We start from the raw sequence: 26416 nt of genomic DNA on the forward strand, positions 1-26416 counted from the left end.
TAGCAGTCGGTGATTCATTTAACATTTCCTTCTAGAATACTTTGTGAACCGTGGTTTTGTTGTTGTTGTATCATCTTCATATGTCGTGTTCAAGAAAAAAAAAACACATTTTGCTTATTTCATTATTGCTATAAGAATTGTGCCCACAACACATATAGAAAGGATCCAAATGGACTCTCCAGTTATGCACACAGTTATATGTTACTTTGGAAAAAGTTTACCCTCAGTTTACATATTTCTTTCCTTTCCTTGTCATTTTCCTCTGCTCTGGCTTTGAGCCAGGCTTCATTTTGGGCCTTGTGCTTATCTAGCATCTCTTGCAGCTCCTGGTTTAAAAAGAAACAAAAATTAAAAGATGTGCTAAGTGGTACTGGCTTTAAAGTTGTCTATGTTCAATTACGGACATTAAAAGACAAGCCAGTATCTAGTCCAGTGCATCTTTCAGGAAATAGCTGTCAAAGGCATACTCACATCCTAGGATTCTTCCTAATTTCAGGACACGTTTAAATTTCTTCAGTCTCCCTAAGCTATATTTTGTTCAGTTTTCTGCTTAACCAGTGATAATAAAGAACATTGTTTTCTTTGACAAATGCAGTAAGCTATTATTTCTGCAGATGTTTCCTCATCTAAGTAAGTCTTGCTAATGTGAATAATAATACTTAGCAGGCCTATGCTTGCACCTGAATGGTGCTACTTGTGAGTGAAGTCCAATACCCCTTTTGTAGACTTTGACTCACATTGTGTGGGGCTAGCTTGGAGACCACTTCTACATCACAGAGAGGAAGGACAGGATGACCTGTCACGTCACTTACAGGGGACACCCACTACAGACAGTGTTCAAGGCTTAGATGGTCCAAGTAACAACTACTTGTGTGAACTGGGTTCTGCAGTACAGAGCCTGTAAATTGCACTCCAGCTTTGAAAAGTGCGTATACAAAATGGCACCTTTCTTACTTAATGGACCGGATTCCAGGGGATATTTAGTGTCACAGCAACTGAATTTACTGACTAAGATAAATCTGTACAACTTCTTACTCCTGTTAGCCCTGCAGAGCTAACAAAACTGAGAGAATGAGCTGATTTTATTCTGGCTCATGCATCAACAGAGTTGTTAAATATGTTCCAATTACAGGATCTCTGCGGCTGGTGATGTCTTAGCCAGTATGAGCTCAATTTGATTTTCAGGTTAAAGGCTGAGTTTGCAGACTTGGCAATTAGAACATATTTTTCTATTTGTAAATTGAGCAAATTTGTTGTAGAACAATTGAAATGCAATAAATATGAAGGCCCACGATCAAATACAAAGTCAACTTCCAGTGTAGCTCAACAATTTAAAGACAGAGCTGAATTTGGCTTGGTTTCCACTGAAATCAGTAGAGTTGTGCCAGCTTATGCCAATGGAGATGCCAGAAGTGGGGGCTGAAAGCTCTGAAAAAGAAAATAAATGGGGCTGGGAGAGCTGATGTCTGCTGCCCTTTCTCCAGGAAAGCTGGGACTTTTGTTACAGCCTGGGAATTGCTGGTTTTCTAGGGGAAAGCAGAGTGGAAGAGAAGCTCATAAAAAAGTATTGGGGAAGCCGGGTAGTTGGCTGAGCACAGGAGTGTCTGAATGAGGAGCAGGGGGTCAGAAGGAAGGAAGGAAAACTGCTTTTCAGTTTTTCACAAATATTAGTGAAAAATATTTTGTACAACACATCTGGATTTGATCCTGACTCAGAGTTTTACTCCTGCACTTTAAACTTTCACATTAAGAAAATCTACATTTCCTGGGATGATTTGCTCTTCAATAGTTGGTCCCACCTGTCACCTAAAACAATCTGTGATTTAGGAAACAAAGAGACTGCTATGCTGCTTGCTAATTAGCCAATCTTGTAAAAGGTTAAAAGGTGGATATTTTGTCTTTGTGTTCAAATAAACTCAAGTAATGGTTGTCTGATATCTATCAAGTATCCAAGTATAACACCCTCCTCTGCTTTGGAGACATGAATTTCTATATCATATGATGCTTTGTCAAGTTTCTTCCATATCTCTCCTGTTACATCTTTTTTTCTCTTTTTTCCTCCTCTTCCACCTCTATTTTTCTTTGCTTTGTATAGTTGCTGTGGGATAGCACAGTCTAATAAGTGAGCACTGCACTTTATCCCGCTGGCAATGAGATTTGAGCTCATTCTTAGCTCCTCCATTAATGAGTTCCAAAGCTTTGGGCCTGTTGCTAAGAAATCCTTCACTCTCACAAGCTTCACAGAGGGTGGCAGAGAAATGTAGTAGTTGAGGGAGATCATGAAGAGAAAGGTGTTCTGTGCAGTACAATATCTTGTACTGTTTCACTGGAGAGTTGTGATGGACTGAACATGTCAAAGTAATATTTATAATCTGAGGAGGGGGGAGTTTTAGTTTTAGAAAGATTCTTCCTCAGCCAGACCTTATTCAGTGAACAATTTGTATTGCCCATCAGAAGCCACTTTACTTGATGGGCAGACTGCTATGTGAAATACAGTCTTTCAAATGGGTAGTTAAACTTTTGAAAGGTGATGATTAAAGGCCACTGGATTCTCAATAGGACATCTCTCTGGCATTAGCTCAACAAAACTTTAGAGAAAACAGTAAGTCCAAAACCTATTGGGTAAAAAACTAAATAAGTACCTAAAAAGTTCTTAGGGGAAGACCTGAAGAAGAACTCTATGTAGCTTGAAAGCTTTGTCTCTCTCACCCAAGAGAAGTTGGAACTTGGTCCAATAAAAGATATTACCTCACCTATCATGTCTTGCCCATTATCTAGGGTGGCTACCCCCATTCTCCAAACAAGTCTCTCCTCCCCCCGCCCCCAATAACTTTTTAGGTATTTAGGTTTTTTTACACAATAGGTTTTGGACCTGCTGTTTTCTCTAAGGTTTTGTTGAGCTAATGCCTGAGAGATGTCCTATTGAGATTCCAATAGTCTTTAATTATCACCTTTCAAAAGTTTAACTACCCATTTGAAAGACTGTATTTCACAGAGCAGTCTGCCCATCAAGTAAAGTGGTTTTTGATGGGCAATACAAATTGGAAATATGAAGTTGCCACCCTCTAGAGTGGAGTCTTCTTTCAGGTCTTGAAGAAGAGCTCCATGTTGAGTCTCCAAAGCTTGTCTCTCTCACCACCAGAAGCTGATTCAATAAAAGATATTACCTCACCCACCTAGGACTGACATGGCTACAATAACACTAGATGATGGGAGGCATTGCTAGACAGGAAAGCTGCAGGGCAGGGAAAAGTGAGGTCCCTGAACAAAGGGAAGGGAGACTCTCTTTCACCTTGGAACAGGGTGGGGGTGGAACTCTGACTCTGGGCTCCGAGCAACACAGTGCTTTTTGGAACATGATGCAGAGAGCGTCTTACTTGATTTATCTTATGCAAAGTGTATGTCTAGGTATGTAACCAAACAATTTCTTTTTTGTTCTTACTCCACTTTCTCTCTGTTTTTAGTCAATTTTGTCCTCATTAAGAAAATTGCTGCTGTGTGTGGGGAAGGTTCACCCAGTCCATCCTGGTCCTGGACATGAAAAAGCATGCTGCAAACTCCAGCGAGGGATATGGAAGGAAAAAAGCATTCTGAAACCTAACCTCCCCACTCTCACCTCAGACAACAAGGCACAGGCAAGGGTTTCCACCCTGTGTTGTGTTGCAAAAGTCAGTGGCAGGCAAATACTTGGGGAATAGCTAACAATGACCAAGAAAGAGAAAAGTGGTGGTGCTGGTGTAAGGTAATAAAGGTTCCCACATTCTCTGTGAGCCAATATAGTGCACCGAGCACTGCTCTCAGTTGCCGGTCATGCTGAAGAAGAGGGCTACTGCATTCTGGACTAACTGAAGCTGTTTTAATATTGGAGTAGTGAGTTGGAATAGTCCATCGTGGAGGTGACAAAGGCATGGATTCTTATGGCCTGGTCTATATTAGGTAAAATGGGATGTAGTCTTATTGCTAGTTTTAGATGGATAAAGACATTTTTGTGGGTATCACTATCTCTGTGTCCAGCACTAGTGAGGAGACCAGGAGGAGTGCCTGAGGCTGCAGACCAATTTAACAATCTGGAGTCAGGCCATAGGGGTTTCTTTCAAAGTTTCCCCTTTTCCCACCAGCATTCCCTTATCTTGCCCAGGTTCAGCTTCACCCAGCTGCCTTTCATTTCTCTCAGCCAGACAGCACCATTTCCCAAATATCCTATGTGCATTTAAATAAAGAAGACATGGAGCTGAGTACCATGTACATCTTGCTGGCATTTGAGGCCATGACTATCTTTGGGCTCTACGGCAAGTGAGAGACCAGGAGTTGCTTAGGGCTGGTCTATACTGAAAATTTACGTTGGAATAGCTCCGCCTCTTCAGATCCCTGAGAGACGTAGCTCTGCCAATCTAACCCCTGGCGTAGAGTGTGCTAGGTCCATGGAAGAAATCTTCCATTAACCTAGCTACTGCCTCTTGGGGATGTGGATTAACTACAGCAAAGCAGATCCTCTCCCGTCATTGTAATGAGTGTCTACACTGAAGTGCTACAGTGCTGCAGCTCTGCTGCATTCGTGCTGCTGTAATGTTTTAACTATAGACATACCCTTTGATTTGTGAGCTCTTTGGAGCAAGAGCTGTCCTTTCTGAATGTTTGGAAAATGACCAGTATATAGTAGGCACTAATCTATCACAAATAAAGAATAAGGGCTAGTCTACACTGGCAACATTAAAGTGTTGCCATGGCAGCACTTTAACGTGCCTTGTGTGGTTGTAGCACAGCGCTGGAAGAGAGCTCTCCCGCAGCGCAGCGCTGAGTGCTCTAAATAAATCCCCTCCACGAGGGGCGTAGCTACCAGTGCTGGGAGCACAGTTCCCAGCGCTGGTGCACTGTCTACACTGGTGCTTTACAGCGCTGAAACTTGCTGCGCTCAGGGGGATGTTTTTTCACGCCCCTGAGTGAGAAAGTTGCAGTGCTGTAAAGTGCCAGTGTACACAAGCCCTAAGACATGAAAGGAGCACAAAATGGGAAGGAGGGACTTACAGACGCAGTGTGGTGTGGGTAGTGGTACTGTGGAGACTGTGTGCTGGGGACCAATGATGAGTCTCCTTCAGTTCTAGTCATAGAGGAATGGGCATTGGGCAAAGGAAAGACACAGATCAGTCTTAACTGCTTGCAAGATTTGTGGAGAAGGCAAATATTATAGATCAGGAGGTCAGTTCAGGCTTCCCACTAGCAGGCAACAGCTTAGATCTTCTCCCTTCAAGGAAAGCAAATGCCTTGACAGGCCTTACAGGACTAGAGGGAGGAAGCAGCTGAATACACTGTAAATAACTTGCTTTTCAAGGCAACCCTGCCTGTCAAGTTTCTCCCAAAATTTTGAGTCATCTCCATGAGGGATAAAACTAGGTAAAATAATCTGTTGCAACCAGGCTGGAGGCAAGAGATTCTGAGCACAACTTCATCATATATATGGGTGAGATTCTTGGATAGATTTAGTTTCTAAGGTGCCACAAGTACTCCTGTTCTTTTTGCGGATACAGTCTAACACGGCTGCTACTCTGAAACCTTGGATAGATTTGTGCCTGGATTGCCATAAAGCAAATGAATTTGTTGCTGCCTGCAGTACTGTTCTGAAAAGGATTGGATGTGGAGAGCCTTGATTAGCATCTCTAGGTTAGCAGAAAGAGCAGACCAAGGAAAGAAAATGCTGTGAATTACCAGGAATTAGGGACCAGGGAGAGAGCAGTAGGGTCAAGATCTAGAGACACCCTACATTTTAAATGTCCAAAATCAGGCACCTAAACTCTAAGTGGTAGGTGAAAGCATCCTTTATAGAAAGCTATCAAAATGAAAGATTTAATCTAATAACAAATATATGTAGATGCTGCTACATGACAGAGAGGAATCTCAATCCTACAAAACAGGAGAAGCAGAATAGAATGTTACAGGAAAAACAGACTATTAATCTTTCAGAAGAACAGCAGGATGTCTTGGAATTTGGTAGCCAAGGGACATAACAGCTGGCTAAGTTATGTAGAGACATATTACAACGCCTGTGTAGATCTAACACTTTCCCACAGTGTAATTTGATGGTTACTACGTTTTCTGTCTTATCTCTTGCACACTTACAGTGGGGACAGATTCACTCCTCCTTTGGGGATAGGGTACAGGTGCAAAACAGGTGCCCACATGTCATGGTGATAAAAACAAAAATAGAAAAGTTCATCCCTTACACCTGCAAAAGCAGCAACAACGGAGGGGGGATTTGCTCTGGAAAGGTAGGCAGCAGTGCAACTGCTATCCTCAGCAGTTCTTCCAGAGAAAAACAGCTTTAAATTACTGTTGGGGCAGTACAGGAGCTCCTCTGCAGGAAACTGCTTAGAAGAGACACTGAATCCTTACAACTCTCAGCTGATCTGTCCCTGCTCTCTCCTATGGTGGCCATTTCCACTTTTGGGGCAATGTGAGTTCCTGAAAGGTGCTGTGCCCCAGCTCCAAGTGGACTTCCTATTTCCAGGGGCCTGCAGCCTAGTGAATCTGGCCCAAGATGTTTGTGAACTTGCCCTTGTTTCCATTCTTGAAAGTAAAAGAAATGATGCAGTCTCCATTTCTGATTTATTGCCAGATAAGATTTTTATAGCTGGGAAAATGAAGTGGGGGAGAGGGCAGCTCTGCAGGCTAATCCCCATTCCCTTTTTTATCCTGCAACTAGCCGTTTAAAAAAAGATTTGGTTGTTCCCCATGTAGGTACTTCCTAGACTGTAATCAAGTCACTTCTTAACCTTCTCTTTGTTAAACTAAATAGATTGAGCTCTTTGAGTCTATCATTATAAGACATGTTTTCTCATCCTTTAATAATTCCTGGGGCTCTCTTCTGAACCCTCTCTAATTTATCGACACTTGAGTTGTGCAAGTTGAGCCTAGTTAGCATCAAGAGATGTTTTAACTTTTGTGTCCCCATACTTTGCTAATATGTAATTGCTGAAGAAATAAATTCCATCTATGAACATGCAGCCACTTTTTCACCATATCTTTTATAAATACAGAAACCCACCTGCTGTTGATATCTGAACTGTTTGTTGTAAGCCTCCTTTTCTTGTTGGAAAGCAATTGTGGCCTGAACTAATTCAGCTTTCTCACTGTAAAGTAAATTGGGGGGAGGAGAAAATATGTTTAGTAAAAACAAACAAGTCATGAAATTACCAAATTAAAAAGGCCTGTTTTCCAAGGATGTTGGTGGCTTCAGTTATTTTAAAAACACAATACGCCATTTTAAATATAGATTTTAAATGTAAATGGAATTATTTGATCAGGTCTGTGATGGAATACCAGGTGTTAGAGGTCTGTGGTTTAGGAGGGCACACTTCTAGAGCAGCCCCTAAACATGCCTAGTTTCCACACAAATTTCCAAGTGGAAATCTGCCCGGGAATTAATGTCGCTCCAAACTTCCTTCCTTCACTCCTTTTATCCCCTGGGTGGAGGTATGTGGGGAGACTACAGACGCTGAGGAGGAGAAGCAATAGCAAAAAGAACAGCTCCTTAAGGAATCATACTGCACAGAGTTGAGGATCCAGGATACTCCAGGGAGGATCTAGTTTTCCATGCTACAACACAGGATCCAAGGGTTGCAGCCTGTTCTCCTTGAGGAACCTTAAGTGAGGCCTCAGTAGGCCTCATTCAATTGTCAGGTTAGAGACCCCTTTCCCTTGAGGCTAGGGTGATCAGATGTCCTGATTTTATAGGGACAGTTCTGATTTTTGGGTCTTTTTCTTATATAGGCTCCTATTACCCCCCACCCCCATCCCGATTTTTCACATTTGCTGTCTGGTCACCCTACTTGAGGCAAAAAGAGAAAGGACATGCCATAATGTGAACATGGTGGAGTTTCTAGCAGGATAAGTTTCAAAAATGTGAATTTAGGCATTTTTCCCAGGTCTCATGGCAATATTCTCATGCAGCCTTGTTGATGAAGGCCCCAATTCTGCATGTGCTTAACTTTACTACTCTGAATTGCCCTTTATCTTCAGTAGGGCTACTCACAGTACAGTTAAATTAAGCACATGCATAAATGTTTGCAGGATTAGGATCTAAAGCCTCAGTTCCGCAATGAACTCTATGCAGGTGTGTAGCGAGGCGATGTGGTCCCCCACCGTCTCAGAGAGGGACGAGCCCCTCTGGACACCAAAGTGGGCAGAGCCAGCGAGTCCTGCACCCTCCCCCCAGAGGTCAAAGTGCAGGACAGGAAGTATAAAAGCCCAACCCCAGAGCTCACTGCAGAAGCAGCCACTGGAGAGGCCAGATGCCTGTGGCCTAGCTCCCAGTTGGGAGACCCCGGCAACCGGTGGCAGACCCGAAGACTGGCCCGCCCAACCAATGCCTGACGCTGACCAGAGCCTGGAGGAGCTGCCAAGCCTACCCCTTGCCAGTTACCCTGAGAAACCCATGGTACTTGAACCCCTGGAGGACACCGTCCAGACCCAGGTACCTCTAGAGGGAGAGTTAGGAAGTGGCCCCGGGGGCAGCCAACTGTAGTCTAGCTGCAGCACTGCCAGAGCCTATGTCAGTGTGTTGCGGCCAGGATCCCCACTGACACAGCAGTGGGTCCTCTGCCGCTGCTAAGGCCCTGGGCTGGGACGCAGTGGAATGGGAGGGCCTGCGTCCCCCCTGCCACCCAAATTCTGGGTGGCAGTCTCCCCCTCTCCCAGGCCCCTCCGAGCCGAGAGCCTGGGCTGGTTGTTTACCTGCCTTTGCTCAGCCCGTGTCTGAGGGCCTAAGCCACTGACTCTCTGTGGCCCTGCCCCGACCCAAGGCCGGGGCCTGCTAATTATATAAACTGTTGCTCAGCTCCTGCCTGAGGACCTGAGCCCTGGACTCACTATTGCCGCCGACCACGGGCCGGGCACGAATAACTGTCTGTGTTCGCCTCTACTGCTGCCACGGCGAGAGACTCCCATGGCCAGGCTAATTCCCCATCAACAACTGGAAGGAAGTACCGAAGCGGTGTGGTCCCCCGCCGCCCCGGAGAGGAACGAGCCCCGGCCAAACCCCTCATACAAGGTGGCTCCTCATTAAAATCAATGAAGCTCCTCAAACGGGCAAGGATCCATCCACAAAGTCAATTGTAGGATCAAAGCCAGAAGCTTGAACTATAGCCGTCCCTTATAGGTGCTGTGATAGTTACAAATACATCTATATTGTTGATTAAAGTAGAATCTATGCTTTTATAGTTCCTTGCTTGAACTCCCTACAAAACAAAGCAAAATATAAAATAATAATTATATTTTTAATGGTCTCGTTTGTGTGTGGTAACAAAGTAAACTCTTGCCATACAGTGAGAAAGATTTAAATTTTTGCAAGAAGAGAGTAATCTTTATGTATTTCTAACTATCTGATGAAAGCTTACTATCATAATTCTAAGAAACTCTGCATTCCAAAATGGAGGCTCTTAATTCCAAAATGAACCAAAAAAACTCTCTCTCAGTTCCAGTGCTTTTTCTGTCCTAATTTCTATTTTTCCTAAAAAGATTTTTGAGAACATTAAAATCGTTATGAAGTGTAAACCAATTTTAATGGTACAGCATTTTTAAAAACAGATTTGTAGTTTTTAAACATATTTTTAAAGTTACTTTTAACAATATTTTTATTTCTTTCTGTGGCCTTGTTTAGAAAATGGGATGTTTAAGATAGCTTTTCTGTAACAATAAATATATAATAGAATCTTGTAAGGGATATATAGAACAGATATCCCTTGAATGATCAATACTTTCTGATTCCTTCTGGCCCTCAGAAATTAAAAAAAACACACCTCTGTTTATCACAAAATAGAATCCACCTAAGAAGTAAAGACACTAAGAAAATGGTTCACATCATTTGAGACACTTTATCTAAGCACCCACAGATCAGCCTAGGACAGGAGTGCCTCTTGCCAAGAATAGAAACTAAAATGGCTAAATGAGAGTATTGTCTAGGCTATTAACAAGAATCTTTCATACTTTGCATATAAATAAAACCTCTTTCTCCTACCCAACCTAGCCCAGAAGAACACTAAGAGCTTGTCTATGCTGGTACTTTACAGAGCTGCAACTTTCTTGCTCAGGGGTGTGAAAAAACACCTCCCTGAGCACAGCAAGTTTCAGTGCTGTGAAGTGGTGAGTGGTTTTTTTTTTTTTTTTTAAGAGCGCTGGGAGAGCTCTCTCCCAGTGCTCTGCCACAACTACACAAGCCACGTTAAAGCGCTGCCGCAGCAGCGCTTTAGCGTTTTAGTGTAGACTAGCCCTAAGTTACCAAGTTGTATGCAGTGTTGTTGTAGCTGTGTTGGTCCACACCCCTGAATGGCATAGTTAAGCTGACCTAACCTCTAGGGCAGACAGCGCTAGGTCGAGAGAAGAATTTGTCTGTTGAGCTACCTACCGTCTCGCAGGGAGGTGGATTACCTACACCACTTCTTCAGATGCATGGGGTGAAAATTTTTGTTCAAGTATAGCTACACGAACACACCCCTAGAGCCCTGACCAGGGATATTCTATCTGCTACCCAGGATCCATAAACCTGGAAACCCTGGACGCCCCATCATCTCAGGCATCGGCACTCTTACAGCGGGATTATCTGGCTATTTGGACTCTCTCCTCAGACCCTATGCTACCAGCACTCCTAGCTACCTTCGAGACACCACCGAGTTCCTGAGGAAACTACAATGCACTGGTGATCTTCCTGAAAACACCATCCTCGCCACCATGGATGTAGAAGCTCTTTACACCACATCCACATGAGGATGGACTACAAGCTGTCAAGAACAGTATCCCTGATGAGTCCACCACACACCTGGTGGCTGAGCTTTGTGACTTTGTCCTCACCCACAACCATTTCAGATTTGGGTACAACTTATATACGTTCAAGTCAGTGGCACTGCTATGGGTAACCTCATGGCCCCACAGTATGTCAACATTTTTATGGCTGACTTAGAACAACGCTTCCTCAGTTCTCGTCCCCTAACACTCCTCCTCTACTTGCGCTACATTGATGACATCTTCATCATATGGACCCCTGGAAAGGAGGCCCTTGAAGAATTCCACCTGGATTTCAACAATTTCCACCCCACCATCAACTTCAGCCTGGACCAGTCCACACAAGAGATCCACTTCTTGGACACTATAGTGCAAATAAGTGATGGTCACATAAACACCACCCTATCACCGGAAACCTACTGACAGCTATACTTACCTACATCCTCCAGCTTCCATCCAGGACACACCACATGATCCATTGTCTACAGCCAAGCCCGAAAATACAACCGAATTTGTTCCAATCTCTCAGACAGAGATACATACCTACAAGATCTTTATCAAGCATTCTTAAAACTACAATACCTACCTGGGGGAAGTGAGGAAACAGATTGACAGAGTGAGACGGGTACCCAGAAATCACCTATTACATGACAGGCCCAACAAGGAAAATAACAGAACACCACTGGCCATCATGTACAGCCCCCAGCTAAAACCTCTCCAGCACATTATCAACGATCTACAACTTATCCTGGAAAATGATCCCTCATTCTCACAGACCTTAGGAGGCAGGCCAGTCCTTGCTTACTATCAGACCCCCAACCTGAAGCAAATACTCACCAGCAACTAAACACCACACCACAGAAATACTAACCCAGGAACCAATCCCTGTAGCAAACCTCATTGCCTACTCTGTCCCCATATCTACTCTAGCGACAACATCAGAGGACCCAACCACATCAGCCACATCATCAAGGGTTCATTCACCTGCATGTCTACTAATGTTATATATGCCATCATGTGCCAGCAATGCCCCTCTGCCATGTACATTGGCCAAACCGGACAGTCCTTACATAAAAGAATAAATGGACATAAATTGGACATCAGGAATGGTAACATACAAAAGCCAGTAGGACAACACTTCAATCTCGCTGGACATTCTATAACAGATTTAAAAGTAGCTATACTTGAACCAAAAAACTTCAGAAACGGACTTCAAAGAGAAACAATAGAACTAAAATTCATTTGCAAATTGAACACCATTAATTTGGGTTTGAATAGGACTGGTAGTGGCTGGCTCATTACAAAAGCAGCTTTGCCTCTCCTGGAATTGACACCTCCTCACCTATTATTGGGAGTGGACTACATCCACCCTGATCAAATTGGTCCTGTCAACACTGGTTCTCCACTTGTGAGGTAACTCCCTTCTCTCCATGTGTCAGTATATAATGCCTGCATCTGTAATTTTCACTGCATCTGAAGAAGTGAGGTTTTTTACCCACAAAAGCTTATGCCCAAATAAATCTGTTAGTCTTTAAGGTGCCACCAGACTTCTTGTTGTATATGTGGAAAAAATCTCTTGTTCTATTGTAAATCATAAATAATTTGAAATGCTAATGTATAATCAAAGAATGTATGCAGTGTCCCCTTCAGATTTAGAAGATTATGGGATTTTGTTTGTTTTCTTTGTAAATCATTGTTGTATTCTCAAAGTAATAGCAATTGTCTGGCACAAATAATTCCTAGAGCATATCTTTTAGAAAGATATCCAATCTTGATTTAAAAATTGCCAGTGATGGAGACTCCACTAGAACCCTTAGTAAATTGTTCCAATGGTTAACTACTCTCACTGTTAAAAATACATGCCTTATTTCCAGTTTGAATGTGTCTAGCTTCAACTTCCAGCCATTGGATCGTGTTAGACCTTTCTCTGCTACACTGAAAAGTCCATTATTAAATAGTTGTTCCCTATGCAGTTACTTAAAGGCTGTAACCAAGTCACCCCTTAACCTTCTCTTTGTTAAGCTAAAAAGATCAAATTCTTTGAACATGTTTTCCAATTCTTTAGTCATTCTTGTGACTCTTCTCTGAACCTTCTCCAATTTATCAACATCCTTCCTGAATTATGGGAACCATAACTGGACACTATTACATCAGCAGTCTCACAAGTGCCAAATACAGCAGTAAAATAAACTCTCTATTCTCTTTACTCGAGATTCCCCTCTTTATGTATCCCAGGATTGCATTAACTCTTTTGGACACAATGTTATGCTGGGAGCTCATATTTAGCTGATTATCTACCAGGACCCCCAAATCTTTTTCAGAGTCACTGTTTCCCAGGATAGAGTTTCCCATATGGTAAGTATGGCCAATATTCTTTGTTTCCAGCTACATTCATTTACATTTAGCTGTATTAAGACACACATTATTTGCTTGTGCCCAGTTTACCAAGTGATCTAGATAGCTCTGTATCAGTGACCTTTCCTCTCCATTATTAACCACCTCACCAATTTTTGTGTCTTCTGCAAACTTTTATATTTTCTTCTCGGTCATTGATAAAAACGTTAAATAGCATAGGGCCAAGCAGGACCACACTGGAAACAGGCTGGCTCAATGACGATTCCCATTTATAGTTACATTTTGAGATCTATCCTTTAGCCAGTTTTTAATCCATTTGATGTATGCCATGATAATTGTATATCGTCCAAGTTTTTTAATCAAAAATATTATGTAGTACCAAGTCACACTCCTTACAGAAATCTAAGTACATAATGTCAACACTTGACCTGTATCAACCAAACTTGTAATCTCATCAAAAAGATATAAAATTGGTTTCACAGGAGCTATTTCCCATAAACCTATGTTGATTTGCATTAATTACATTACCTTCCTCTAATTATTTATTAATTCAGCCCCATATCATCACTCCATTATCTTGCTTGGGATTGACATCAGGCTGACAGGCCCACAATTACCTGAGTCACCCTGTTTATCCTTTTTAAAAATTGGCACCTTAGGTTTTTTCCATTCTTCTAGAACTTTCCCAGTGCTCAAAGAATTGTTGAAAAGCAACATTACAAGTCCAATGAGCTCCTCAGCCAGTTCTTTTAAAACTCTTGGATGCAATTTCTCTGGACCTGCTGATTTTAAAATGTCTGACTTTGGAGGCTTCTCTTTAACATCCTCTAGAGATACTTGGAAAGAGTGTTAGGACCATATAATGAGACTGCATCATCTTTTTTTCCTTCAAATACAGAACAAAAATACTTATTGAACACTTTCTTTTTTTGCTTTTTATGCATTATTATTGACAGTTCTTTCATTTCTAGCTAATAATGAACCAATACCATTGTCAGGATTCTTTTTGTTCCTAATATATTTTTAAAACTCCTTATTGTCCTTGTCTGTTGACCATACATTTCTCCTTGTGTCCCTTGGCTTTCCTTATCAATTTTCTACAATTCCTAACTTCTGACTATCAACTCCCCCTTTCTTCCATTCATTATATATTATTATTTTATTATTTTTATAGCTGCCTTCACTTCCCTTCTAAACCAGGTTTTTTTTGTTTTGTTTTTTAATCCGCACAGCTTTCTTCCTCAATTGTGGGATTGTGGCTTTTTGGGCATCTAGTAAGGCATTCTTAAAGGATGCACATTATCATGCACATTTTTCTGATTAAATTCTTTCTACCAGCTGAGTCAGCTTAGCCCTATTAAAGCACCATATATAAAGTCCAGATTCTGTTTGCACATTATAAATATGATCAATTCATGGTCACTTTTACACTAAGCTACCAATAACTTTTAGTTCTGTAGTCTTTTCCTCTTTACGTTAGGACAAGGCCTAATATAGAATTCCCCCATGTCGGCTGTAACACTTTTTGAGTTAGGAAACTGTCAGCTATAATGTTTAGAAATTCCAAGGATTACTTAAAAGGGGTGGGGAGAAGGAGAAGGGATCCCAATTAATAGTAGGGGCTAATAATGAAGAACAATCCTTGAAATGAATCAAGCTTGAAAAGCCTCCGATAAGAAATGGATTAAAAAAATTTGTTATATACCGGTGCCATCTACTGGATACCAATGAAAGCATTAGAGAAAATAAGAGCTGAAATCTAAGCACTTACTTGGCATGTATCAGGAATTCGAGGGTGATCCCTTCCAATTATTCCTGAAACTAGGGTATATAAACTGAGGTCACCATGTGCTCAAGAGAGTTGACTGAATCCAACAAGAAGCTTCGGAATCCTAAAAGTGTGACCTAGGTCCAGACCAGACCAGCCTTGTGGAAATGACCCTCCCCATCCCAGGGCTAAAGGGATAAAAAGTGGTGAGGGGATTTCAATTCAGAGATTGTATTACTCCTATTTCTTTAACATAAAGAACTATATATTATTTTGCTGAGCCCACACTGTCTAATGGTTTCTCTCAAGCAACCATATTTTTAATTTTAATTCCTCTATAAACCAAGTGAGACTGAAAACAATAACTTTAAGCAATTGTTTTTAATATTCTAAACTTGTCCTTTTTGGACCAATTCATTTGTACCATACTATCCACACTCTTCAAAGTGCCTTAAAGACAAGTGTATCCTTGGAAGTGTGATAAATGTGTTGGTACTAAATAACTGATAAGTAAATGTAGTAAGAAATCTTGGTAATTTGCACTGTTCCTCAAAATAACTGCTGAGCCTCAACTCTACTCTGTAATAATTTTTTTGCAAGACTGTATTGTGTGTATAGTACACACCTAGAATATTGGTTGTGTCTACATTTGAATGGTGAACTGTTGATTGTATACTAATGAGGTTCTGGGTGAATAAATACATTGTTGGTTGGCTAAGAATAAGCAAGTGTGAAGTGTCCTGATTTAAGGAATACTGTTCAAGATAAAAATTGACCTGGAAAGAACCCAGCATTAAAACTGGTAAGCTAACACTCCCTGGATTCAATAAAAATAACTTACCCAACTGGCAAACCTAGTTTGTTAGATTTCAGCTTTAAAATCTAATTGGCACCCTGGCAAATTCATAAAAAAATTACCCCTTTTCACGCTTACAATCTAGAAATGTCAGAGAAAATAGACAGAAAAGATCTAATTGTTACATTATCTCTAGTCCAGCTTCTTGTTTGTGCGGGATTGCTTCCTATTGTCCACTCTAAAAATTATATTAAATGTGCCAAACAAACAACTTTTCCCGCCACTTAAGTTGTGTTTATACTAGAATACTTTTGCTAAAATGTCCCCACTGTTTCAGCTCCACTGTGTAGCCCATAGAGCTACCCTGGCCTTTATACTAAGTTGTAATGCAAGAAACCTACAGGCCTGTATACAGTAAGATATTAGCTTAGGCAGGTTAATTTAAGTATAATCAAATATAGTAGTCCTGTGACCCTTGGCATAGATAAATGGCCTAATAGTTACCCTTAGATTTTGGGGAATTAGGAATAGCTTGCTCAATAGCAGAAGTTGAAACCTAATGATAGCCGGTAACCGCAGGGACATAAAAGTGATACTGAGCTGGGATATTTTAGGATACAATCATTGGCAGATATCTAAACACAAATTTGCTTGAGCAAGAGGTGATGTATAAAATAATGAGTCAAAATGGTATGAATATGTATTAATATGTTAACCTATAGGATAAGTGCACCCCAATAGTTTGAGGGTGAGGAAATTAGATTTGGACATGGAAGGCTGAGCATTAGAATGAATATTCATGCTAGTGTTCAGGCCCTATCATTAGAGCCTTGCGCAGATACAAATTCATACCCACAGATGCAGATATCTGCAGATATAAATTGGTATCCACGGAACCACAGGGCTCTCCTGGTAACCGCAGCGGCGAAAGGAACAGAATGTGGGGCTGCCACTCCCAGGAGCCAGCGCCCTGCACCAGCAGCTCCTCCAGCGTGGCTGTACTGCCCCCAGCGCCGCCCACTGGGGTGGGCACCAGGCTTACCGGCAGCTGTTCCTGGTCACGCTCTTGTGTTCAATCAGCGCGCATCCACCCAGACAGGAGACGCAGACAGTTACATGGAAGGAACGGAGGTAGTACAGCCACGCTGGAGGAGCTGCTGGAGTGAGGTGCTGGTTCCTGGGAGCGGCGGCCCCACGTTCTGCTCCTTTCACTGCTGTGGTTCTTGGGAGAGCCCTGCAGTTCCACCAATTTATATCCGTGGATATCCGCATCTGAGGGTATAAACTTGTATCCGCGCAGGGCTCTACCTATAATAGGGCAAACCACCATGTGGAGGGGGCTAGTTTTCCATCATTTGACCCTTCATCAATCTTGGGCATTGAGGAACCTGGACCACTGGATTCGTTTGGCATGCCATAGACAAGGCTGATCCTTTGTCTTACCATCAGTACCTCAAGGAAGGGTATAAGTATGCAAATCTAAGAGCATATGCAAAGAATGGTACCACAGGTATCCCCAATACTGTATTATTCCTATCTGTTTATGTGGCTCAGAGCTTTTCTGGCTTTATTATTGATCCTGATAAAAATTTCTAAGGCTTTACTTTGCCTTCAGTGTGAGTTCCTTGCCAGACCCCTCGAGGTTCCCTACAAGATATCGGAATTGGTTGGTTTAGTTCTGTGTAGCCTGATTGATTCTGGGACGAAGAGCCCTATTACCCTCAGATCATTAATCAGATCAACTGGAAACCAATCCAAGCATTATTAATCATTGAAAAGGATCAGACAACAACTGGTGTTAGTAATAGTGACAACACTAATGTAGACAGAGCATGTTATAGGCATCAGCATTTTAAGCACATGTTGTCTAACAGAGCTAAATGACATATAGTTTAAAATGAGAGCTGGTCAGAAATTTTCTGGAACATTTTCTGTCAGAAGAAAATTCCAATTTGCCAAAAATGAAACATTTTGTGTAGATTTCAACAAAATTTCACTGAAAAAAGCAGAATGGGGAATTCCAATAAATTTCCAGTTTTTCATTTTGAAAAGATGTTATTGTTTCAAGTTTTTTTAATACAAGTGAAAATTAGAACAAAACATTTCAAATGACCTGAAAATGAACTTTTCAAAATGTTGTTTCCTGAGAGATTTCAAATTTTTTAATTATTCTATTTCAAAACAGAAAAGTTTTAAAAATTTCAGAATTTCCCATGAAACAGGAAGTCTGGTTCCTGCCCAACTTTACTTAAAATACTGGAAATTGAGGGCAGCTTTGCCTACATTGTCACCTCCAGTGGAGCTCAAACACAAGGAACAACAAGAAGACGTTTTAGCAAAAGTTTCCTATTGTAAGACCTTGGTCAGTGGAATAATCTCAAGGTAATGAATTTCACTGGAACTGATCCAGTCTAGAGTGGGAATTGTGGGCTTCATAGTGCACTGCTGCAACAGAGCTCCTGGAAGCACTTTGTCTTAAACAGATACTGTCAAAGCTGTCCAGGAAACCAAATTTTAGTTCTGCATTAAATTTTGTATTTAAAAAAATATTTTTCATCCCAAATGGGAATGAAAACCAACTAATCAAAAGTTTTCAGAGAACTGAAATCCCACAGTATTTCACAAATGGAGCTATGGAGGGTGGAAGCCACTCACTGAAATTGACACGATCCTTTTCAGTTTCATCTAGTCACTGCTGAATTGCAACAGTGAAATAGACCAGACTTATCAAGTGAACATGAGACTGGTCACTTTTACACCCCCTATTCAGTGGTGAGCAGCCATGAGACTGACAAGAATCAAGTCCCTTGTTTCAAGCTCAAGCTCTTTCACAACTCCCCAGTTCCTTCTCTACCTGGGAGCTCTGTTGGTTCCTCTCCAGCCTGTGGGCCCCTCTAGTAAGAAACACCCCACCAGGTCTTTTCGTGGCACCAGTCCCTGGGCTCAAACTTCTCTTTCCTTTGAGATAAGGTCACCATAGCCCTCCTTCTTGGGGCTGTGCCTGAACTGTCAGGCTTCCCAAACCCATCATCATGTAGTCCTACCATAAGACAACCTCTCTAGGTTCCTCCTAACTGATCAAACAGCACTACTTTTTAATCCTCATCAGATGATCACATGCCTCAGGCACAGTATCCTATTCCTAGTTTGGTCTCATGATCCTCCTACCTTTTCTTAAAGGGGCCATGCCTTGGAACAGAGTTGGCTGGCCCCAGGTCCCCATTGACCTTAAAAGGAACAGACTCTACCTAGACACCTCTCTACCTGCCCTCTCTCCCTCCTTGTGCATTCCTACATAATCAAATCTTACTTTACACAGGGCTGTTATAAGAAATCCCTGTTTGTATTACATTAACAAAGAATTAGCAGATGGGTCAGAGTTAAGGTTTTCAACTTTAACCCTGCATTTCCTCTCTTCTGGAGGTCTGATTTCCCAGTTTCAGCAATGCATTTACGCTAGTTTTGTGTGTACAATTTCCTTGTGGTTTTATTTTGAAAGAAAAAAATAAAATATTGGCAATGGGATATGTAGTTTGATCTTCAACTATTTAGCTTGATGTCCACTGAACCTGGCTGCACTTGAACAAGGCCTCTCAAATCCAGCGGGGAGCTGCTGAACCTCAGCAACCAGTACCTGCCCAGACACACACTACTCACAGCAGAACTCCAACAGCTGTGTTATAAATCCAATGGCAATTTGAGCACTACAACTCAGAGGGAAGGAGAAGCAAGTTAGCCTCCCCTAGGGCCCTTTCCCAAAAAAATCATCACTCATCTCTGTAAAGTGTACACTGTGATTCTGGCAAGGACAGCAAGAATCGGAAAACCATGGGAAAGACTTTTTGTGTGCTATTTCTAGCCAGGCTAAAGCTGTAGTAAATACTGGAAATCCTGCCAGAACTTGATCTTTCAAGGTTTTCAGACCAAAAAGATTTTAGAAAAGCTTATGATCAGCATCAAACTTTGCGCTGTTGATCTGAACCTCCAAACTTTGTGTGGTTCACCCATTGCTACAGAAGGCTCTAAAAGGAAATTAAACATCCAAAAGAAAGAAGCTCTAAACAACACTGAAAACAAAACCAAAAGGTAGGTAACAAGGAAATTAGTGCAAAGGAAATTAGTAACAAGGAAATTAGTGCAAAGACAAAAGGCCCTTCAACTAATTATCTCTGTGTAGAATGGTACATCCCCTAAGAACTGAGAGTGGTTATTCCACCTCTCAGGAAGGAGGGGGGAATTGGGTAATATTCCCCTCATCTTTACCACATGAAGGGCACTCTGTAGACACAGGGCTGGAGAAAGGAACAGAGAATAGGTGGACCTGGGTGGATCCCCCTCCCCCAGTATAGCCCTGAAAAGATTATTCAGAAAATACAAATTGGAGCTGTATTATCTTTTCCCCAGGGGCAGCTGCAGGCAAGTCCCTGATAACATAGCTACGGTGGTGGTATGCTGCCAGGGATGGAGCACAGGATTCCACTGGGGGCTCAAGCAACTGTGGAAGTACAGGTTATGCACATGGATGACTCTGATCTCCCACAGATACCCAGGAATCCTTCAGATTTGTGGGTGGCTCCTGCAACCTGTACCACAGGGGATAAGCTCACTCCCCTAGTGAAGCAACCAGAGGGAAGGATCTCTGCAAGATGATCCTTAAGGAAATTTCCTTCCTCTGAGTCCCTTTCTGTATTGTTTTTCTGCCAGAGGGGGCAATCGGGCTCTGAGAACTAGAACTAAGCCTAGTAGTAACTTTTTCATGTTTCTCTGTAAGTTGCTTAAAATACTTTGACATTCATGTAGGGCAGTGGTTCCCAACTTTAACAGTCCGCGAACCCCTTTCACTAAATTGTGAAATCTCGTGAACCCCCTCCTAAAAATGAATATTTTCAGGGATTTAAGTTTAAATTTCTTCAATGTGATGGATGCCACAACTGCCTGCCCCGCTCTTCCTGGGGCTCGGGCTGGGGTTTGGGTTGCTGGCTCCCCTGCTGACAGGGGCAGAGCTGGGGCTGCCAGCCCCAACTGCCTGACCCCAGTCTTCCCAGGGCTTGGGCTGCCAGCCCTGCGTGGGGAGCACTGGGGTTCGGGCTGCCGGCTCCCCTGCTGATGGGGGCAGGGCTCGGGCTGCCAGCCCCAACTGCCTGGCCCTGCTCTCCCTGGGGCTTGGGCTGCCAGTCCCACGCGGAGCGCTGGGATTCGGACTGCTGGCTACCCTGTTGGTGGGGGCAGGGCGCAGGCTGCCAGCCCCAACTGCCCAGTCCCGCTCTCCCTGGGGCTCGGGCTGCCAGCCCCAACTACCCGGCCCCGCTCTCCCTGGGGCTCGGGGTGTCTGCCCTGCAACCGGGTCCCACCTGCTGTCTCTAATGCCCGGGGTCCTCTGTCAGTGAAATTTTTCTGGCGAATCCCCTGTAACGTTCTGCGAACCCCCAGGGGTTTGTGAACCCCAGTTTGGGAACTACTGATGTAGGGTGACCAGACAGCAAATGTGGGGGGTAATAGGAGCCTATATAAGAAAAAGACCCAAAAATCGGGACTGTCCCTATAAAATCAGGACATCTGGTCACCCTACTCATGATATAATAACTAACATCCAAATTTTAAAATGCATACTGCATATTAAACTTTAAACAAATTGTGAGCAAACAGTAGAGCAATTATGCCCTTTGAGGTTTCTGAATATCACATTATCTTTTTGGCAGCAGCCACAGCCATATGATGCATACTGCTCCATGGAGGGGAAAACAGTTTAATGATAATGAAGCTTGCAGCCCTTTATTTAAAAAGCCGAATCATCTTGCTGAACTTTTACATTTGTAGACATCTCTATCGTATTTTTTCCTCGTAAAATATTGGTTCCCATAATAATCCTTATCCTTGCCCCCTTTAAGAGATTTTTACCCCCCATCTCCCACAAAACACAAAGAACATTTCTAGAGACTCTAAATAATACATACGTGTCTAGCTTTTGAAACTCCAAGTCCAGCAAGGCAAAGGCCCTTGTGATCATGTCCATTGCTTGGTTACGTACAGAAATGAAATCTCTGAGTTGAGCTGCCTATGTAGAAAATCATAAGTTAACACAGCTTGAGATACCATAAGGAATCACAGAAGAAGAGAAGGCATTTAATGATTATTAGCATCTCCCCTTAAACCTACAATGGTCTAAGTCATCTCTGAGTTTTCCCATCAAGACCTACTGTTCTATCTACCAGTTTTTCCCTGGGTGATGGTAAGAGATGATAGATTTCACTACAACACAGACTCATGTTGATCATTATTTCATAGGGGGATGCCAGTTGTGATTTTTGGTTTACTCTAGTTATTTATTTGCACATTTTTCCACCTTGTCTCTGCTCAGCAGTGATTTTTACCTTTTCTGTTCTAAACAATACATTTGTTTTGCTATGAATTTTCCTCATTTAATCCTGTTCACAGCATTAGTTATTCAGTCTCTTTAGGAGAGTGGCCTGCACATATTGGTTTTTACCACTGGTCTCACAGACAGGGCTGAAATTCTTCTGAAGGCTGATCTCAAATCATCTGCAGGGGGGATGGAATTACACTGAAATTATTGATAGTAATAAAATAATGCATCCATTTAGCAAATACTCTGTAGTATAATGTTTAGTAATGGAAATTAATTCCTTTACTGAGCAACGTATTTACTTGACAATTAAATCAATAATTAAATATTTTACTACATAAGTTAAGAACCCAGTAATTTTAAGCAATGCTGTTATTGGGCAATCTGGGAAATCTTTATATGCAAGTGATTCAAGGAACATGTGACCCATTTAAATTGTTACCTACAGCAAATAGTTATATAGTAATTGTATTGTAGCAATAATTTTCAAATTATATCCCCAAAAGCAGGTTGAAGATGGGGCTGGCATACTCAATTTTTTCATGTGATACCATAAGAAATACATGAAATTGACCTGAATGGCTTGTACCAAATTAAAAGAGTCTATTAGCCCATAATTTGAAAATAACTGCTAAAATTACTATGCAAGGTATAATGATAATAGAAGGAGCAATTTAGGCCCCAATTCAGCCATCCAGCCCTATTCAGCAAAGTATTTAAGCATGTATTTAAAAGCTTTACTGAACTGGGACCTTAAAGAGCCTCCTCCCCCACCGCCCCCCTTCCCCGGCCAAAATAATACCTCCAAACCAAAACCTTAGCACCAAAAGAGATGACTCAGAGTGGAGGTCATTAACGTGATACACCTGTCAGGTGGGAAAGATGAAATACATTATGTCCCCCCTCAGAGCTTTCTCTCCAGTTTATTTATTTAATTAATGTATCTCTCTCTTTTACTCCTCCTGGAGATACTCAAACACTTTAGCAGCTTCCCCCAAAAAAGAATATGTTCAGTGTTTAACCCCATTTCTGCTAAGTCAAAGGAGAAAGGAAGAGAAACCTCTTTCAGAATAAACAACATTAAAATAGGTTCTGGTTCTGTAGATCCCTTTTTCTTACTTTCATGCTTAGTATAAACAAAGCCAGGCAGGAACCCTTGACCTTGCTGCACAGAAGGGAGAGTACAGACGCTCCCTGGGTTACGCAAGCCCGACTTACGCAAATCTGCACTTACTGAAAAAGTTCTGTAAATTCCGTAAGCTAGAATTTTTTTTGTGTGTGTGTGTAATGGTCGGGTATATGTTCCCAACTTACGCAAAATTCGAGTTACGGAACGCTTGCGTAAGTTGGAGAGCATCCACACTTCCTCTGTCACTCCATCCCCCTCTCCTTACTGAATGTGGATGCTTCTTAGGGTTGCCATCCCTCCAGGATTGCCCGGGAGTCTCCAGGAATTAAAGATTAATCTTTAATTAAAGATCATGTCATGAGATGAAACCTCCAGGAATACAGCCAACCAAATTGGCATGCTTCTCTGCTGGAGCTCTGCATCATGGATGGAATGCTGCTGAGTTCATGTACAAGACCAAAAAGTAGAAGAGGGGAAGTGTTGCTTTCTGAAGCACTGCAAAGTGCCTTGTAGACAGCTAGGTGGAAGAACTACAGTTGAGAGCTATATTGCTCTCTCTGAGTCACCTTTGCAGCAGCTACAGAGCTGCCACTGGGAGACCCCAGCCAATAACTGCAGAAATTATGTTGCCCGGGGGTGGGGTGGGGGTGGTAGGAGAAGCAGCAATGCAGCAGTCACCCCTGTAAGACAATTCCTGTTCTCAGTACAGACATTCCTCTCCACAAATCCTTAAGGGCTGGTTCAAGAAAATCTCTGCCAGGGTCACCTCATGGAGTTCACCTCCCTCTTGGGCATTCCAGTCAGGGTGTGTGTGAGAGAGAGATCTGGCCCTTAAAATGTTTATTTCTTTGACTTTTTCCCCTCAAAGTGGAAGGATCTATATAAAATCCACACTAAAAAAACAACCAACTAAACCCCCAAGCAAACAGGAATAATTTTTCTTTCATGAAGCCATTTTGTAATTACCCAGAGGCACAATAAGGTGCAACATCATGCCCAAGATATTCAGGAAACTTGCCTTAGCTTTGTTCCTCACAAGGCACCTGCAGGGTAATGTTGTATAGCATGAAGCACATCCTGTCATGTCTTACTGCTTAACTTTCAGGTGAATGCACATTTCCTAAGTGTTCTGGATAAAACCACAGCTCCAATGTTACACAAAGAAACAAACCTCCTTAGATCTAGTGAAACTGAGGTGAGATACTTACTGGGATTGCAGGTGGGGACTCCATTCTGGCAGGAAAAGCTGATACCATTAATTCATATTTCACTTTGGGTATTTTGGTGGGAGTAAACCTATACACACACACATACACAAAATCATGGTATTAATAACGAGCCTGAAACTAAACACTTTTCTAAACAAATAAAAATGACTGCAAAGGAGGTGAATTCTCTTTTTCTCTTAGTTGATCTGGAAGTTGTTTGAGGTCAGGTATTAGAATATTGATTTAGTTCAAGGGGACAAAGTTATTAAGCACAGAACTATATGCTACAGTTGGGTGAATCAAATAATACATTTGCAAAACAGCAGCAATATTTGAGAACTTAATCTTTCAGCATTAGTGTCATCTTTGACTCTTCTATTTTTCTCTCCCCATATCCAGTATCTTCCTATTTGATATCCTCAATCTACTATTTCAGGTCCTCCCTCCTTAAGTCTTCAGGAGGTAAATGAATATCACTGGCATCCTTGCTGAGAAGACAGATGAGTGTCTTTGTCCACATGAAGGCCAGGGTGGCAAGAGATGTTCTCTGAGAGTATGTCTACATTTCCGGCTTTCGGTGTGTCAAATCGCTAGTCATTGCCTCCTACATTCCTATCATTCACACTCAAATCCCTGAGATGCGTGTTCAAAGGTGTGTAGAAATGGAGCTGGCAAACCTGTCTGGAGGTAAAACGTAAAACTGCACGTTGACCCATGACCCACCTTGCTACCTGGTCACTGTGTAGTGTGGTCATAGCGATGACATGGTGACCTGTCCTCGAGTCTACTTACTCTTCCATTGTCATTCACACAATTCCCTGTTCTGCTATGGAGAAAGATGTTATGTTCCGGGAACAGGTTTGTTTATCCTGGGTGGAGGGCAGTACACAAGAAACTCTCATAGTGTCACAATAAAATGCCTCCCCCACTCATGGGGTCCCCTGGGGAAGCACCAGCACTGTATATTGGTAACATCTCCATATGCATTGGGAAGTATCTTGGGAAGGGTTAAAGGTATGAGTGTGGAATGGAAGATTCCTTTGCAGGTTACAAAGGGCCAAAGGGGGAGGAAGGGAGAAAGGAACGGGTTAACTTGACGAACCAAAGATAAGGAACGAAACTGCAGCCCAAGGCCAGTGCACACAAACAAGCTCTCTGCTGCCAAACAGCCGGAAGCCTGTATCACAACCCCGGCTAGCCGTGAGAAAGGAGAACTGAGCCAGACAGAACTGAAGGGGTTGCAAAACTAATAAGATTGCGAAGGCCAGCGAATGGGAACACAACAGTCTTGCGACCCTGAAACCGGTGTGTTTTGGGGAAGCCAAAGGAACTGCAGAAGGCCGGTTTGGACTGGTACAGAGACCACGGGGGATGGGGGCCACTGGATGAAACGCCCCCAGAAGAACCCAGGGCTTAAAACTCTCCTGAGAGCTGAAGCAAGACAGAGATTTACAGCGGACCCTAGACAACCTGTGCACAGGGTAGAACTCTCATCTTTCCCCCCCACTTCTTCTTACCGTACATTACACCCAGGCTTGGCCAGCCTTGGGTTGTGCGTGTGTAAGTATGAAAGTGGGTTAGGGCTTGGGCACTAACGCTTTCTTCCTCCCTTTGAGTGATGTGGGGTGCACCCAGCACTCACCGCTGTTATTTGGTTAATAAAGCTTTAAACTTAGTCACTTGGTGTGCTCCTTCATCTCCTCTTCTAAAGATCCTGCGGCCTCAGCCTGATCACCTGAAGCCCCAGGCAGACTGGTAACATAAATCTGTCACAATAGGGCACCTTCCCTCGCTCCAGACCCCCTCGCTCCAGCTGCCCCCACCACCATGTGGTATCCAAGATGGATGCCAAGCTGAGAAAAGTTTATTTTTAAACACTCTGTTATTGTTTATCCTGGGCAGAGGGAGGTACACAGGAGACTCCTAGAGGGCATCCACCCTATCCTCAGACTTGCATCCTCCCCAGGCTGACACCACATGGTATCCAAGATGGAAGCATGTGGTCCTACCACACTATGCTAGTTGT

At 42.6% G+C, this 26416-nt stretch overlaps 1 protein-coding gene across 1 annotated transcript in view; it reads right to left on the minus strand.

Annotated features, from left to right (window-relative positions):
- The window catches only part of LOC117879209 (actin-fragmin kinase-like), a 76495-nt gene that overhangs the window by 2811 nt on the left and 47268 nt on the right, over positions 1-26416 (minus strand). The window contains exons 15-18 of the mRNA XM_034774235.1: positions 24391-24478; positions 21644-21744; positions 7040-7124; positions 222-326 (exon numbers count right to left, since the gene is read on the minus strand). Of these exons, the coding sequence (XP_034630126.1) occupies positions 222-326; positions 7040-7124; positions 21644-21744; positions 24391-24478 (379 nt within the window). The remainder of the gene's footprint in view (positions 1-221; positions 327-7039; positions 7125-21643; positions 21745-24390; positions 24479-26416) is intronic.

Source organism: Trachemys scripta, chromosome 6 (genome assembly GCF_013100865.1).
Source record: "Trachemys scripta elegans isolate TJP31775 chromosome 6, CAS_Tse_1.0, whole genome shotgun sequence".
In the NCBI taxonomy this organism is placed as follows: Eukaryota; Metazoa; Chordata; order Testudines; family Emydidae; genus Trachemys; species Trachemys scripta.